A 17763-nucleotide genomic window follows, 5' to 3' on the forward strand; every position below is an offset into this window, starting at 1 on the left:
TCAACTTGTTCCGACCTACGATAATAAGCTTATGAGCTTAGTCTTACTTCACTGTCGAGAAACGAAAGAAGACTTCCATCTCCAAGTTTAACTCAAACGTAGCTCGCTTCTTTTTTGGTGTGAAGCAGTGTCAAACCACAAAACTCAACAAGCATTAGTTGTCTCTGAAAAGGAGGTGATCCATCCAACCGCACCTTCCAGTACGGCTACCTTGTTACGAGAGTTTTAAAAGAACCGAGATAGAACTCGAACAATTTTGCATAAGTGTAGTTTGGGCTTGAGCCCAAATAACCCAAGCCCACCCAGGCCCATCAGCCAAGACATTCACATTTAGTAGTTAAGCTGCCGAAGTCTGTTTATTTAAGTTTAAATTAAAATTCACCAATAACTGATTTTTCTAAATAACTAAAAATTGTCGGCAGTTATTTTAAAAGTAACTAATTTTTTTACGGTACATATGTTCGAAGTATGTCTGTCTTAGAAACTTAAGATAGAAGAAGAATAAAGGCTTGCGATTCTACGACGGAGACACGGAAGCAAACAATAAGACAACTCTAAAATTTATATTTATTTTTAGTTCGGGATGGGTCAAATCGGCGTTAAGCATACTGAACCCAGACTCAACCTGACCCACTCGATTCCTAGAAAATAAACACAAACTAACTTGGTAACTTATCTAATCTAACCCAACTCTTATAATTCAGGTTGGATCGGTTCGAGTTATCGAGTTGATTGTACACCTCTTTTCCTTGGCCCAGGACTATTAATTCACTCAAAATATAATATTATTTATTTTGAACGAATGAATATAATTTTTATTAAAAATGTAAATTATTCTAACCAATTTAATAATATTTAGTAAGTAAATAATATAATATTCGATATCAATTTTAAAAATTTAAATTTTAATATCGCCGCACATTTAATAAAAATTATTTATTTACAAGTAAATAAAGAAAAAAATTATATATATATATATTAAGTTAACATATAAATACGTGGAGCGGACAGAGACAGTTCTTGTTTAAACGGTTTTTATTCATATTGTTCTTCCCAACGGGACCAAACCCTAGATTCTGGATTGAGAAGTGCAAGAACAGAGAAAAATGGAGGAAAATCCCAATAAACTCGAAATTTACGAGCTCAGGTATTCGGATCTCTTCCTCTTGTCTACACATTGCCATTCTTCATCTTCATTACAAGGTAACGAACGGATTGAATCGATAACCAAATCGATTTTTGAAGCCCTAGGCCCCAGTGGACCTGGCCTTCTCGCAATCACCGGCGTCCCCAACTCTTCTGTTCTTCGTCGAACACTACTGCCTCTCGCTCGCAAGCTCGCATTGCTCAATCCTGATGATCGGAAACGGATTCTTAAGGTTTCACTTCTTCATTTTTCCTCATTCCTCTGCTCTCTCTCTCTCTTGCTCGCTTCCTTTTTTGTAAGCATTTAGTGAATGTTTACGGAAAATGACTGAGGAATTTGATGTTGATGGCGCTCTTTTTTCCCCTAAAATCTCATCATTGTCATTTTGTTGAAATCATGTTGAACGTTGAACAGGGGATCATTGGGAAATGTCTCAATATAATGTCATTGTTGCATTGATTTAAACTTTCTGCATACGTCATGACAATTGGAGATTAAATTTTGTTGAATTCTAGTTGATCTTTTGACATTTCTTTGTTTGATGTTTAACTTCAACGATTTAGCGAATCTGAGTTTTGGGGTACTTTTGGCTGGTTAGGTTTCTCAAAATTAAAATTGTCTCTGAAGCTTGTGGTCAAATCGTTGGAGAGTCTCCTTTTTGTTTGGCTCTCGTGAGATCTTAGCTAAATTTCTTGTTCGCTAAGAACATTTTACCACAACATCCTTGGAAGGAATCGAATTCATATTCAAATGAGACAATCTTCCTAATACCTCCATTTGTTTTCATTCAACTTCTCAGGATCATAACTTAGGGAGTGATGTTCCCTTGAGGAATCCAGAAAGAAGTGTTTCGTCTTTTGCAATGCAACTCAAATATACGGAGAGCAAAGAATTCATGCAGAATAATCAAAGCCAAAGAGGGGACAAACAGTCACCTGGTTCAGAAATTGATCACTTTTGTGATTCTATTGAGAAGGAAGTTCAAGACAATGAATTTAAACATCTTGGTGATTCATTTAAAGAGCTTGGAAGTTGCATGTTGGAACTGGGGCTTCACATTGCACGGATATGTGATGCGCAAATCGGAGGCCAAGAGTTAGAACAGAGCTTGTTAGAGTCATGCACTGCAAAAGGCCGTCTCATACACTACCATTCAGCTCTGGATGCCCAGCTTTTAAGAAAATCAACAAACTGCAAAGGAACTGCAAGAAACCAAGCTAATTCTAGAAGAAATAAAGAACAAAGCATACACAGTAGGCAAGAGCCATCAGACAGTAATGGACTATGTCAATCAATTACAAATCTATGGCAGCAATGGCATTATGACTATGGTATCTTCACAGTCCTAACAACTCCCATGTTTCTTTCACCATCAAATACCCACGGCAACGAAGCACAAGATCTTTGTTGCTATAGCGAGTGTTGTTCCCCCAGTGGACACTTGTATTTGCAGATTTTTGATCCTTGTAAGAACGACATTTTCATGGTTAATGCCCCACCAGAAAGCTTTATCATCCAGGTGGGCGAATCGTCTGATATTATATCACGAGGGAAGCTTCGCTCCACTCTTCACTCTGTGTGCAGACCTTCCAAGCACGAGGATTTGTGCAGAGAAATGTTTGTTGTATTCTTGCAGCCAGCTTGGAACAAAACGTTTTCGATGTCTGATTATTCCATTGAAAGCTCAACGTTGTCCGAGGACAAAAGAGATCTTGTTGAACAGGAGGCAACTGTAATAACTCGAGAAATCCAGAAGATAGTTCCACCATTAGCATCAAGATTGAAGGAAGGGATGACATTTGCTGAGTTCTCACGTGAAACCACCAAGCAATATTACGGGGGAAATGGTTTGCAATCCAACAGATGACCCAGTTACTCAGTTATTTGTAAGTTTTCTCCGCTAAAGATACTTTTTTGTCTAAATCACTAACTAAACATGTTCACCATGAACCTTGGTTGATTGAACAATTTCCTTATTGCATACTCTTGTTTCCAAGTTCTACATTTAACTGTTTAGAGTCATGAATCTAGTATAACATACATAGATTTTTCAACTTTGCATCTAAAAAGTTCAAACATATTCATCTTTTTGTTGGACCTCTCACATTTTCCGTAGTCTTTAAGATATGTACTCCATCACACCTTTTTTCTCTTTAGTTTGACCGCGTTCAAAATCTTAGCATTAAAACTGTTGAGAAAATAAAAAAGTGATCAAATTGATGAAAGTGTTGATTGGAATAACTGTGCTCAGACAAGAAACATCAGAAAGCCATGCATAGGATTAAAAATGAAATGGTCTTTCGATATATCAATCATAAAAAAAGGAGACATGGATTTATGGTCCCAAATTCTCCTGCCCTTTGCTGTGAAATTCTGACCATTTACATATATATGTGTGTGTGTGTAACTTTAGCTCCAAATCACACATTTAAACATGGTGAGATATATTTCTCTGGATCACACAGGGACAGAAACTGCCACGGAAAAACTTTTTGATCATCCTGGTAAAAGGGTGGTGATTGACTAATGCATAGGATGATGCTCTCCTGAACCAAAATGATGGTGGAGGAAAAGAAAGCAATCCTATTTATGACTCTGCTACCCCAAAAATAGTCAACTGAGAGAGAAAGAAGTTGATGTGACATCCAAGTAGATAGCCACAGCAGGTCCAGATGTAATCATCACAAGAGTAAGTGAGGGTATTTTATAAACCTTTAGAAAATTCAAGGTATTTTTGAGGTTTCATCCAAAATTAACTATATATATATATATTTTGAAACTTCGGGTACTTTTGAGACTTTTTTTTTCTTTTTTAAATTCAAGGTATTATTCAATCTTTTGTAAGTTTAGACAAATTGCAAAGTTCAAGGTTCTTTTTAAAAATTAATTCAGCCTAAATTTTATTTTTAAACTTGTCTTAACTTTAACTTTTAATTTTGAATCCTAAACTTGGACAATAGTTGGAATTTTCAATTTTCGCTAATTTTCAAGTTTTTTTTTTTTGTGTGTGTGCTCAGGATTCGCCTAAGAATTTTAACAAACAGGCATATGGAATTACTCTTGGAGGTGTGAGAGACACGAGGCTCTATGGGCCCGAACATGATGATGAACCAAATCCGTAAGTTATTCGGCTTATGTCTCTGAACTTTGACCCATATACAATTGATATCCATGGAATACTAGCTAGTGGAATGAATTCAAAAAGTTAAAAAGAGTCTAAATTCATCAATATAATTTGGTATATGGATATAGTTAAAGCATGCTTTGTTGATCACGCTCACAGTCATGGATTTGGATCATCAAAGCCATGAGATCAGTGAAAATCATTTTGATGGCTCCTTCCATTATGGGAAAATGGTAGGTTTAGAATGCAAGAACATGTGAATGAGCACTAAGAAGATGGCTAAGTATACAGTGGTGGTGTGGTTTCTCACTTTTTCTGTCACTTCAAAACACTTCCTTTTCATAAGCAATTTGCACAATATTCTCTTCCTCTACATCAATTTGCATAAGACTATTTCTTTTAATTATTGGGTCACTTTGCACTACTTGTCACTATTATCTCAAATGAACTTCTTGTCTTATAATTTCCATCCTTGGTGATTATTATTATTCAACATGTATAAGTTCCTATGGAGTGACTAAACTAAATAGGGTTCTTTGTCTATGGATTTACTTTTTGTCTCACCATTTTTGGATGTTCAACGTAGTTTTACATTGGATAGAATGAGTGATTGACGTTAGTTATCCAATAATATGTCATCCATAGTTGAGCTTAATCAAACAAAGTAGTGTGCTTGAAAGAGGAAGATTAAGATGCTCGATATGGTAGAGAAAACACACAAATGCGTGATTATTGAGAGTAGATTCTTTGATGATCTTTTCTCTACTTTGATGATCTTTTCTTGGAGAGGAGGATCCTTGACAACATTATGAGATACTTCAAACGGAATGTAACTTAAATATAGATGTCAATTTAACCTGTCTCGAATGAGGTAGGAAATTTCCATTTAAATGGGGAATAGGAAAAGGAGTAGGAAAAGATTTCTCTCTATTGGCCAAATGGGTTAAGGAATGAGATTATATTTCCCGTCCCCCTATCTTGACCCTCCTAGTCCTTCCATAAAGCAAGTGTGGGGAACCTACTCCTTGTGGGGAATCCGAAAAATAAATAGAAAATTTTGTGTGAATGGACATTGAAATAGGAGGTAGGGATAGAGACGTGTAGGCTTCCTCATCTCTCCCCCGATGCAATGTCATTCTTGATGATATCGTCATCCCATTTTCTCTTATGCCTCTCTACTGCCTTATATATATATATATATATATATATATATAACTGTAACTTCCCACCACCCTTTGAGTGTATGGTTGCAATGCCATCAACCCAACCAAATCAGCAACAATGGCTGAATAGAACCAACCCTCACCCAGAAACACCCAAAACCCTAAATTGTTGAATCCTCTCACAAACATTCCCTCAATGGAAACCTCATTCATGTTGTCCCCCACTTTGTTTGGGTCAACCCAAAAGTCAACCTCAATAATGCAGGAGATTCTAAATATTCCCATGTTTGATCCAGATTTCAAGAAAAAAAAGCGTGTCATGTCTGTTTCAAATCTGGAGAAATGATATCAAAATTATACAACATTATTTCAGGCTTTGCTATTTTGGGTATCAATAATGGGATGATTGTTTATGTGCAGATGTCGAAGTGTGGGTATTAGCGTCAGCTATCAGTTCTAGGGATAGCGTTTCTTTGTTCCTCTTTGCTTTGAAAAAGTGGTCATGATTTTAGTGGGAGATTGTTTTGCTCTACACTATTAAGGTTTATAGATGATCCACATGTAATAGTTGTAGTTGAATAACCATTTCAGTTCATGTCTACTTGGTTTTTGAGATTTTACCATGGATATCTTTACCTCATTTCACCGTGAGATGACCTAATGAATCGGTGATACGGTAGTTAATAAGATGATTATGTGACACAATTTTGCTAATTAGAACGAGCAATTGTCTCATTTCCTTTTTTTTCCCTCCTCCTGAGTAGCTTGTTGTCGTCATCTTATGTATCATCATCTAAATGGAATGAATGCTTGTTTTAGACTTGCGGGTTTCTAACATATCTAGAAACGACCTATTCGTAAATCTAAAAGATCGAATACTTCTTCGTTTCATGTCTAAAGAACAAAATTCACCTAATCAAGACACATAATAAACTGCATAAAATAGTCAATCGAAAGCATAACCTGGTTAGTAGATATGACTTTAGAACACGAAAACAAAACCCCATGTCCATTTCTTAAGGTTAAAGCATTGGAAAACAAGTTGAATTAAGTTAAAATTTTGAAGGAATATTTGAAGTATGTTTTAAGTAAACAAATGGGACGAAAATCCAAAGATCATAAATTGGAATTAACCAAAATCCAACTCACTTGCTTCAGCTTTTTCAAATACAAAATTTTTTAAATCTTCCAACCAAATATTTAAAAATAATAAAATTTATATATATATAAAAGATACCCTTTTCTTTGAAAAATGTATCAAAACAGTCCCACCCACCATAATTAAAACATTAAATTTGTCATTAATTGTTGAAAATTGAACTAATTAGATCTGATTTTTTTTAATTATTCATATAAATTTCCTAATCTTTGAAAGATAATGAAGCATCTTAATCTCTAATCAAAAGCATCTTTCTAAACTTTCTTATATTTTGTGTTTTATTCCTTTCTTTTTTTATTAAATCTATTGTTATTAATTATTTATTGCTTATTTAACCTATATATTCAAACTAGTCTTTTGGTTAGGTAAATAAGGATAATCCACGTTTTTCTTATATTTTAAATAAATTGTCCAAATTTGTTTCGATCAACTGACTCACACTAGCCACATCAAAGTGGTTGCTTGATGTGATTGTGGTGCAGTCGTCGAACACTAAAACAAGCAGTATAAGGGTAATTTAGTCATTTTAATATCTCATGAAAATTTGAGACGACCCTTAATTAACTTGTTTATATCCGAACAATACACAATAAATAGCCTGTAATATACCAAAACTGCGTACCCAAATCAAAATTAATCAAAAATTGAAGGACTAAATTGAAATTAAAAAATAAATAAATAATCTTGAAATTAGCTATTTAAACGCGGGAATAAAGGACGCAAAATTCAACCCATGCACGCTGTCGTTTTGTTTTTTTCCACTGCTTTTTGCGCAACACAAATGACCATTATCTCCTCAATAAGATGCCTTTCACATTTTAACAAGAAGGGTATTATGGTCATTATGGTACAAAACTCCAAAATAGCCCTTTGTCTTTCTCTGTCTTTTTTAGGGTTATATTTATAAATAATCTTTATTGCCCGTGACATTCTTACAAGTACAGAACACCAGAATTTCTCTCTCTTTTTATTTTTTTTAATTTATTTCCCACATGAACAGTTGACTTAGCAGAGAATTAGGTTGTACTATTCATGTACTGTTTTTTTTTTTTTAAATGAATGAATTGATATAATGTTGTTCCGATCGTGACCCGTGAATTATTTTAATCATTCGGGTCTTGTTATAACATGCCACGAGAGTTTGGATCTTGCAAATTTGTTCTTATATGGTTATCTTCTAGCCGTTTATAATGAAGTTTTGAAATTCGGCCTAATTATGAGGTTCAATTATGTAATCGCTCCTCATTTTCAAACCAACTTGTTTGCTACACAACGTAGAAGTGAGTAGCTCTAAGCATGCTCGTTTTTAGTCAATGCTCGAATAGAGAACATGATGATATGCTAGTATGTAGTAAAATATTCCTCCTAAGATAGCAATCTTATCAAATCGTGGCATTCTTTTGTAGTTATCGATACTACGAGATTCTCTTCGAGTATATTTAATTTGTTTTCATGTGGTCAAGTTGAAGTCACTTTGACTATAATTTTGTAAATTGTCTTATCTCTTGACAAGTTCGAGAAGAACAAAACATTTCTGAGAAGGTGGAAACCTCTCCCTAACAGACATGTTTTAAAACCTTGAAAAAACACAATATCTACTAGTGGTGAGCTTGGGCTATTACAAATGGTAACAGAACCAAACACCATGCGGTATGCCAACGAGGACGCTAGGCCCCAAGAGGGTGGATTGTGAGATCAAAGAGGGAAACGAAACATTCCTTATCAGGGTGTGGAAGCTTCTCTCTCTAGGAGACACGTTTTAAAACCTTAAGGGAAAGCCTAAAGAGGATAATTTATGTGATAGCGATGGGCTCAGACTCTTACAGATACTTTCATAGCAAACCGAACTGAACTGTCAAAACTTCTTTTTTCTTGTAGTCAACTACAAAGCATAATTCTATAAATACGACACTCACTCGAAATTTCAAACAGAATCATCATTGTTGAATCTCAAACATTCTAATCATATCTTTACTTACTTTTTGTAGCCAACACTACAGTAACGCGTTTAGAATTTTTCCAACAGAAAAAATAAATAAATAAATCTAAAGGTATTATTGATTTGCGTGCTTTCACAATCTATATATATGGGTGTGAGCGAGTTGAAATAAAGAATATGAAACCATCGAAAATTAAGACATTTTTTGGGACAGTGAGCAAAACCTAATCGAACGGGGTCATATCAGCACATAGTAAGATATTTTTATTACTTTTTTAATATATAATTAAGACAATACATTATTAACTTTTTAATTTTATATAATTTTTTAATTGCAATTTGGGAATCTAAATAGATTAAATAAAAAATAATAATCCTATTAATTATTGTGTAATATTCGTTTAACAGATTGTTTATCACTAATCCAAATCATTAAAAAAAATTAAAAAAAGTAATAAAAAAAGTAATTTATTATTTTTGTATATATAAAAAGAAAGATATTTGGAAGGTACACGGTGGCGGCCATCAGGATCAGATAATCTGAAACGTCGGCAACGTCACCGCCTAAATCACCCAAGATTCCTCTCCCATTATCCATTGATCCGTATCTGCACTAATCACTCACCGTTCAAACGACGACACGTGCCGCTTGATTAATGGATCCGACATTGTTTGACGGTCACAGGCAGTGAGGGAACGCGTGTACCAATAAGTCACCGCGCACGAGTGGCTTTGTTCTCCTTTGCTTTGGCTTTGCCCAATATTGAACGCCCCACTAACCACTCTCTTCATGACTTTTTTGACCATTTTTTTCTTATTTTCCGTAAAAATGTCAACTCATGTTGGCTTCTAAACAAATTTAAATTTATTTATTTTATTATATTTTGTCAGATCCCACGTCCGTTATAAGGTATTGCAATCTCTCTCTAATAGACGCGTTTTAACAGTCATATAGTATAGAATAAAGCTAACAACAATATCGGCTAGCAGTAAATTCTTTGACTTCTTCAAATTGTCTGAAATCATGTTTGAATATTTTCAATTTCGTATATAATAAAATATTTATTTAAGAATATAAAATTTTTTTAATTTTTTTTACATAATTATATATTTGATGCGAAGCTAAATTGGTTAATGATATCATATAGTTTTATATTTTCAAGAACTTCCGTTCTAGATGACAAATCATATCATATACTATATGATTGGGCGAAAATGTTATCTACAAAATAATGAAAGGGAAGTCAAGAAAGATCACCCAACTTTTTTGACCGTTACTTAATTATTGAGTTCATACATATAATTTTGATGAACTCGTCAAAATATATATATATATACATATATATATATATATATATAAGTTTAAAATTTTATTCTTACTAAAGTAGGATCCAAGAATATCTCTTGTGATAAAATTAGAAACTTTATAGTATTAATAATTATGAAAAGCTTCTAGATAATGACGTGACATATTCTACCATTATTTTAAAATTTGTAACCTTTCTATCGTCGTGAAAAGACTACTATAATAAAAAAAATGAATAAAAATATATATTTTTTCTTTTTGAAGAATTCAATCGTTACTTTTTTTTATATTATTATTGTTGGATAAAAGTCCCACATCGGCTAATTTAGAGAATGATCATAGGTTTATAAACAAAGAATACTCTCTCTGCTCGTATGAAGCCTTTTGGGGAAGTCCAAAGCAAAGTCATAAGAGCTTATACTCGTCGTAGTATAGTAATTTGAATATAAAATAAATTAAAAGAAGTAATTCATTTTTTAATTATTAATTGATTAATTGAGATTAGGTTAGAAAATGAATATATAATTATAAAATGCATGTAAGTTGTCGCTTATTTTTCAAACTGCTTACTCATTTGGATTATGCATAAAAAATGAAGACCAAGTCAAAGACAATTGGTCACACCAACATATTGACATAATATTTCCACCTCCCTCAGTTAGATGAACATTTTAGACAAAAACAACAGACGTAATGATGTGGGCGAAGGACGTTTAGGCTGGAACGGGATTGTAATCCTCATTCCATATCCCGTGTAGCTAATGAAGAAAAATTCTCTCTCTACTTTCTCTCTCATGGTCTTCGTAATAGTCGACTCTATGGGAATATCTCTACTCATTGAGGATTGTTGGGAGGGAGTCTGTCATTGACTAATTCAGGGAATGATCGTGGGTTTATACGTACGGAGTAGAGTTTATGCTCAAAGTGGACAATATCATACAATTGTGGAGAGTCAGGATTCCTAACATGGTATCAGAGCTATGCCCTTAACTTAGTCATGTCAATAGAATCCTGTGCCTCTAAGGTGTAGTCAAAAGTGACTCAATCTTGATCAAGGGAAGGTTGTTCGAGGGCTCCATAGGCCTCAAGGGGAGGCTTATGCTCAAAGTGGACAGCATCATACCATTGTGGAGAGTCAGGATTCCTAACATGGTATCAGAGCTATGCCCTTAACTTAGTCATGTCAATAGAATCCTGTGCCTCTAAGGTGTAGTCAAAAGTGACTCAATCTTGATCAAGGGAAGGTTGTTCCAATAGAATCCTGTGCCTCTAAGGTGTAGTCAAAAGTGACTCAATCTTGATCAAGGGAAGGTTGTTCGAGGGCTCCATAGGCCCTCTAAGGTGTAGTCAAAAGTGACTCAATCTTGATCAAGGGAAGGTTGTTCGAGGGCTCCATAGGCCTCAAGGGGAGGCTTATGCTCAAAGTGGACAGCATCATACCATTGTGGAGAGTCAGGCTCCATAGGCCTCAAGGGGAGGCTTATGCTCAAAGTGGACAGCATCATACCATTGTGGAGAGTCAAGATTCCTAACATGGTATCAGAGCTATGCCCTTAACTTAGTCATGTCAATAGAATCCTGTGCCTCTAAGGTGTAGTCAAAAGTGACTCAATCTTGATCAAGGGAAGGTTGTTCGAGGGCTCCATAGGCCTCAAGGGGAGGCTTATGCTCAAAGTGGACAGCATCATACCATTGTGGAGAGTCAGGATTCCTAACATGGTATCAGAGCTATGCCCTTAACTTAATCATGTCAATAGAATTCTGTGCCTCTGAGGTGTAGTCAAAAGTGACTTGATCAAGGGGAGGTTGTTCGAGAACTCCATAGGCCTCAAGGGGAGGCTTATACTCAAAGTGGATAATATCGTACCATTGTCGAGAGTCATGATTCGTAACACTAATCATATGAGTCATCAGCCGAAACTAAACTAGATCAAACAGCACGAGCTACTGATAACGACTTTTTATTCTTCTTTAGTAGGGGTATGAGATACTTAATGATAACTTTAGAATCCAAAATTATTACGAAAAATCTAATTTTTTTAGGTCGAATCTCGATTAGTGTAACCAAAATGATATTGTATTGCATCTTTAAAAAGAAAATAAAATCAAATTAGGTAGCCGTTATTATGTTCTAAAAAAGCATTAAAGAAATCAATCATCAAATCCACGTGGCAAAATTCTTACTTTCAAACTACCTGCGTTGACTGAAATTAATCATCACATGTTAATAAAAACATAAATTTATTTATTTATTTATTTAATTTTAGAATAATTCGTGTTAGGCTTAGAAAAGTTTGTTAAAATGGAATTAAACACTTTAAAAAAATGATTTCTCTAATAATTAATTATATCATTTTTGAAACCCATCGAAACTGACGTGTCCATTTCTCCCCCGTAAACGTGGCAGAAGAAACTTGCTGATTCATGTACTAACTGCCACGTCACCCTTTCATTTGTGGTCTCTTCAAGATCCACTTCCCAAACGACATTCATTTCCTCCACAACTTTTATATTTTAATTATTTATTTTAATTTTAATTATTTATTATTTAATCGTTTATTAATTTATTATAATTAACTTGAAAATAAAAATTATTTAAATAATTATAAATATAGAAAAAAAAATTAAAACAAAATAAGAGGAAAGGGAGAGTGAAGGACGATTAGGGAACGTGTGCCTGCCAACAATTCTAGTGGGGCCCACCGACCACTAAAAAAAATACATAAATTTAATATTAAATATTATGGAACCCCTACATCAGGGGTCCCACTTTTCTACTTCATTTCTTTATATAAAGCCTTCCCATTAACTCGTTCCCTCTACTCCTCGCTCAAGAGTTAATTTTCATTTATTTTAATCCAATGGGCAACTCCGACTACGTGTATCCATCGGCGGCGACGGAGGGCGGCGGCGGCGAGTGTTTACACAGGGCGGCGATTCCACCGCCGCAGCCGTTCGTTAAGTCGCTGAAGAACTCTTTAAAGGAGACATTCTTCCCGGACGACCCACTACGGCAGTTCAAAAACCAACCGGCGGCGAGGAAAGTGCTGTTGGGTTTACAGTACTTTTTCCCGGTGTTGGAGTGGGGACCACGTTATCGTTTAGCGCTACTGAAATCGGATCTTATCTCCGGTATCACCATTGCTAGCCTCGCTATTCCTCAGGGGATTAGCTATGCCAAGTTGGCTAATTTACCCCCCATCCTCGGCCTTTGTGAGTAACTAATCACAATTTTCACAAGGGTAATTTTGGAATTACTACACACTAATCATAATTAACGTGTTATTAATACAGATTCCAGTTTTATTCCGCCGCTGATTTATGCAATGATGGGAAGCTCTAAGGACTTGGCCGTCGGAACCGTGGCGGTAGCGTCGCTTCTCATTAGCGCGATGTTAGGGGCCGAGGTTAGCCCCGCTCAAAACCCAACTCTTTACCTCCATCTCGCGTTCACCGCCACGTTCTTTGCCGGAGTCTTTCAAGCCTCTTTAGGCCTATTGAGGTAAATAATACATCTCTATTGATATGAGTCATAAAAATAATATTAAAAACTAATATTCAAAATGGACAATACAAATACAGACTAGGGTTCATCGTGGATTTCCTGTCACATGCCACCATAGTTGGGTTCATGGCGGGTGCAGCCACAGTGGTGTGCTTACAGCAGCTGAAAGGCATCCTTGGGCTAACCCATTTCACTCACGCGACTGATCTCGTCTCGGTTCTCCGCTCCGTTTTTAGTCAAGTCGATCAGGTTCGATCACATTACTACATGAACTTATAATTAGAAAGGTGTTTCACTTTTGAGCCCTACACCACGTGGCTTGTCTAGAATTATTTTTACTAATAATTATAAAATAAAATTAGAAGTTAATTATTTAATAATAATTATGTTGATTGGATTGCAGTGGAGATGGGAAAGTGGAGTATTGGGATGTTGTTTTCTCTTCTTCCTGCTCGTCACCAGATATTTTGTAAGTAGAAATTAATTAATTTACCAATTTTATATTTTATTTTAAATAATATTCCAATTAACTAATTAATTAGATGACGTGTCACATCTTACCCGCCACCTTAATTAATTAAAATTTATTTTTAATCTTATATTTATGCGTTTTGCTTTTAAAAATAAAGAATTTAAGAATATAAGGTTGGTGGAAGTAGTTAGGAATCATTTCATTATTACAATTATTATTTTTGTAATTTCTAATTTGCTTTTTTATTTATATATTTTTTAGATAGATAAGAATAATAAAGAACCAACTTCCATTATCTTATTTTATTTTATTTTATGCAAATTTATTAATAATTTTTTTTAAATAAAAAAAATTGATTTTGTTTTATTATGGTACGGTTGCAGAGCAAGAAAAAGCCGAAGTTCTTTTGGATATCAGCAATGGCACCTTTGACGTCGGTAATTTTGGGAAGTCTTCTAGTGTTTCTCACTCATGCGGAAAAACACGGCGTTGAAGTGGTAAGCTTTATAAAATTTTCGACATTGTTTTGGATCGTTGTACGCTCAGAGACAGACATGATAGAAATAAGAAAATTGAGACTCGACTTACTACAAATTATGAATAGAATTTATACTTTAGTCCTATATTTTAAAAAAAAAATTAAAATTATGATGTCATAAATAAATATAATTTACGGGTAATTTTGGAAGGGATAATTATGAATAATTGTGTTTATTATTTTGTTTTTGTCCACTTGAAAAAGGAAAGGGAAGTGGGTCCCACTAATAATAGAATCTGTTTCATTGGTTTGGACCCATTTTCTTTTTTGTTTGATTGGACCTTTTTTTTTTTTAATTTATAAAGAAATAAATATTAAGAATCTAAAGTGTATTTTAGTTTAGGATTCAATGTGCGTATTTTAGAAAAACTGTCTGTACAAAAGATACTGTCTTATATTCTTTCAGCTAATAATATTTTTATTTTTATTTTTCAAAAAAATAAAATAATTTTATTATTATTATTATTATTTGACAGATCGGTGAATTGAAGAAAGGGCTAAATCCAGTGTCGATTACCGATTTAGTGATGGTGTCGCCTCATCTTTCCATCGCTATTAAAACTGGCATCATCACGGGTGTCATTGCTCTAGCGGTAACTATTTCATCATTTAATTTTAAAATAATTAAATAATTGGTATGATATTGTCCACTTTGGATAAGCTCTTATGGCTTTGCTCTGGACTCCCCCATAAGCTCTTGTACCAATGGAAAAAGTATTCTTTTGTTTATAAACTCATGATCATTTCCTACCTGAGCATGTGAGACTTTCATCATCCAACACCTCTCCTCCAATAAAGTATGTCTCTTCTTAATTGAGGCTGACTTCTTTGGAGTCTTAGTCATTTTTTACTGCCTTCGAGGAGGCTCAACTCATTTTTTTTCTGGAGTCCTTCGTTCAACATTTGAGGATTTACCCATCTATTGGCACAACTAAAGTTAGGGCATGATTCTGATACTACGATTAAACAACTCTCTGGGTGATATGATATTGTAATTGAAATGATGTTTGGTGATGATGAGCAGGAAGGAATAGCAGTTGGAAGAAGCTTTGCGATGTTCAAGCATTACAACATCGATGGCAACAAGGAAATGGTAGCCATTGGCACCATGAACATGGTCGGCTCTTGCTTCTCTTGCTATCTCACCACTGGTATAACAAAAGACAAACCCCTTCCCTCTGTTCTTAATCATTTCTGCTTCCATTTCTAACAAATCCCTATATTTCCAGGCCCGTTTTCCCGATCGGCCGTGAATTTCAATGCAGGATGCAAAACCGCGGTTTCCAACGTGGTAATGGCCATTGCTGTGATGTTGACGCTGCTGTTTTTGACTCCTCTGTTTCATTACACGCCTCTGGTCGTGCTTTCTTCCATTATCATTTCCGCCATGCTTGGTCTCATCGATTACGACGCCGCTATTCACTTGTGGAAAGTCGATAAGTTCGATTTCCTTGTCTGTATTGGTGCTTATGCTGGTGTCGTCTTTGCCAGTGTTGAAATTGGCTTGGTCATTGCGGTATGTTCTAGTTTTTGGGTGTGCTCGTAAGGTGTTTGTGAAAATGCCTAGCTGAATTTCCTTCTATGTTATGTCATTTTTAGTGTCCTACAACAACCCATTACTACTCACTTTTAGCTACATTTGTTATGACTATTGACAACATTGGGGACCACTTGTTGCAGGTGGCTATATCGCTGCTCAGACTACTTTTGTTCGTCGCAAGGCCGAGGACGCTTGTGCTCGGAAACCTTCCTAATTCCACTGTTTACAGGAATGTCGAGCAATACCCGAATGCTGGGAATGTTCCCGGCATTCTCATACTCGAGATCGACGCTCCCATTTACTTTGCTAATTCCAGCTACTTGAGAGAAAGGTATCCCACCTATCTATCACATTGGCGCATGTCATTGACAAACATTGCAATGTTAACTTCTTAAGTACTGAGTGATTCATTAAACTACTATGTTTTAGGATTATAAGGTGGGTTGATGAAGAGGAAGACAGGATAAAGGCTTCAGGAGATAGTACCTTACAATATGTCGTATTAGACATGAGTGGTAATTATTGGATCTTCATCTTCAAATGTTGAAGTGCACAAATGTGTTTGTTATCGTGTGATACAGATCTCTCAAAATTAATCTTTTTTTCTTTTCAGCTGTTGGAAACATTGATACGAGTGGAATAAGCATGTTTGAAGAGATCAAGAAGATTTTAGACAGAAGGGGGTTGAAGGTACATTATTTCACTATCAAAACTTCCATTTTTTTTTCCAGCTGCATGCTCTCTCTCTTTCAATTCTAAAGTAGTTACTGAAGTTATGACGTGAGATAAGAGTGTGGAAATCTCTCCCTAGCATACGCGGTTTTAATCCTTGAGGGGAAGCCCAAAGAGAACAATATCGGCTAGCGATGGGCTTCTCCCTCTTTCAATTCTGAAATAGTTACTGAATTTATGATATGAGATTCCACATCGGTTGAGGAGGAGAACAAAGCATTCTTATAAGGGTGTGGAAACCTCTCCCTAACAGACTGCGTTTTAAAAACCTTGAGGGGAAGCTCGAAAGGGAAAATCCAAAGAGGACAATATCTGCGAACGGTGGGCTTGAGCTATTACACATAAAGTCCACAAAACATTTTGAACGACAAACTTCGTCTCGACTCAAAGTTCCTTTCGTTTTCCCATCTATGTAGATAGTTTTGGCGAACCCGGGAGCTGAGGTGATGAAGAAGCTGGACAAGGGGAAGTTCATTGAGAGCCTGGGACACGAATGGATCTATCTTACGGTGGCTGAAGCTGTAGCAGCCTGCAACTATATGCTTCACTCTTGCAAACCAAACCCTGAAACTGATGAGAAAACAGAAGCATGGAACAGTGTGTAAGACATGGAATCTTTTAACTTACAAGGAAAGCAAGCAAACCATGGAACAACCTCTGTGAAGTCTCAAGCTGAAGAAGTTAACCTCCGGGGTAATTTTTCCCCCCTCTGGATAGTAGTACACTTACTGGTCAAGATAGTATCATATATATCTATATATGTATGTGGGATTTGTAGTGAAAAGGGGAGGGAGAGATGATATGGTAGTGAGGAAATGCTTGTAATGTTATCCCCTGTTTTCTTAATCGAATTAGTAACTGTAAAGTTTTAGCTGGAAATAATGCTCATCCTTCAGTCTGTAAGGAACGCATTTGAAAAACAAAACTGCAAAAAGGATTGTTTTGTTAGAACAAGTTCAGTATGCTCAGCCACTTTGGTCTCTTCATAATGCCCATATGACGGTCCAAATCCACTGCTAGTCGATACTGTCCTCTTTGGGTTTCCTCTCAAGGTTTTAAAAGCGGTCTGCTAAATGGTGGTTTGTTCTCCTCCCCAGCTAACGTGGGACATCACAGCACAGCCCGGACCCAAAATCAA

At 35.5% G+C, this 17763-nt stretch overlaps 2 protein-coding genes across 2 annotated transcripts; both read left to right on the forward strand.

The window, feature by feature from the left end:
- Positions 1-1020: 1020 nt before the first annotated feature.
- Positions 1021-6123, forward strand: LOC111460876. Its single transcript, XM_023104219.1, has 5 exons — positions 1021-1379; positions 1947-3033; positions 3613-3836; positions 4165-4265; positions 5855-6123. Exons 1-2 carry the CDS (start codon positions 1107-1109, stop codon positions 3012-3014), a joined length of 1341 nt encoding a protein of 446 aa, XP_022959987.1. The 5' UTR covers positions 1021-1106; the 3' UTR covers positions 3015-3033; positions 3613-3836; positions 4165-4265; positions 5855-6123.
- Positions 6124-12647: 6524 nt separating this feature from the next.
- LOC111460874 (sulfate transporter 3.1-like) lies at positions 12648-17573 on the forward strand. Its single transcript, XM_023104218.1, has 12 exons — positions 12648-13051; positions 13133-13340; positions 13421-13592; positions 13747-13812; positions 14199-14312; positions 14830-14946; positions 15378-15504; positions 15583-15869; positions 16034-16224; positions 16323-16408; positions 16507-16583; positions 17042-17573. Exons 1-12 carry the CDS (start codon positions 12700-12702, stop codon positions 17228-17230), a joined length of 1986 nt encoding a protein of 661 aa, XP_022959986.1. The 5' UTR covers positions 12648-12699; the 3' UTR covers positions 17231-17573.
- Positions 17574-17763: the final 190 nt, after the last annotated feature.

Source organism: Cucurbita moschata, unplaced genomic scaffold (genome assembly GCF_002738365.1).
Source record: "Cucurbita moschata cultivar Rifu unplaced genomic scaffold, Cmos_1.0 Cmo_Scf00024, whole genome shotgun sequence".
Lineage (NCBI taxonomy): Eukaryota > Viridiplantae > Streptophyta > Magnoliopsida > Cucurbitales > Cucurbitaceae > Cucurbita > Cucurbita moschata.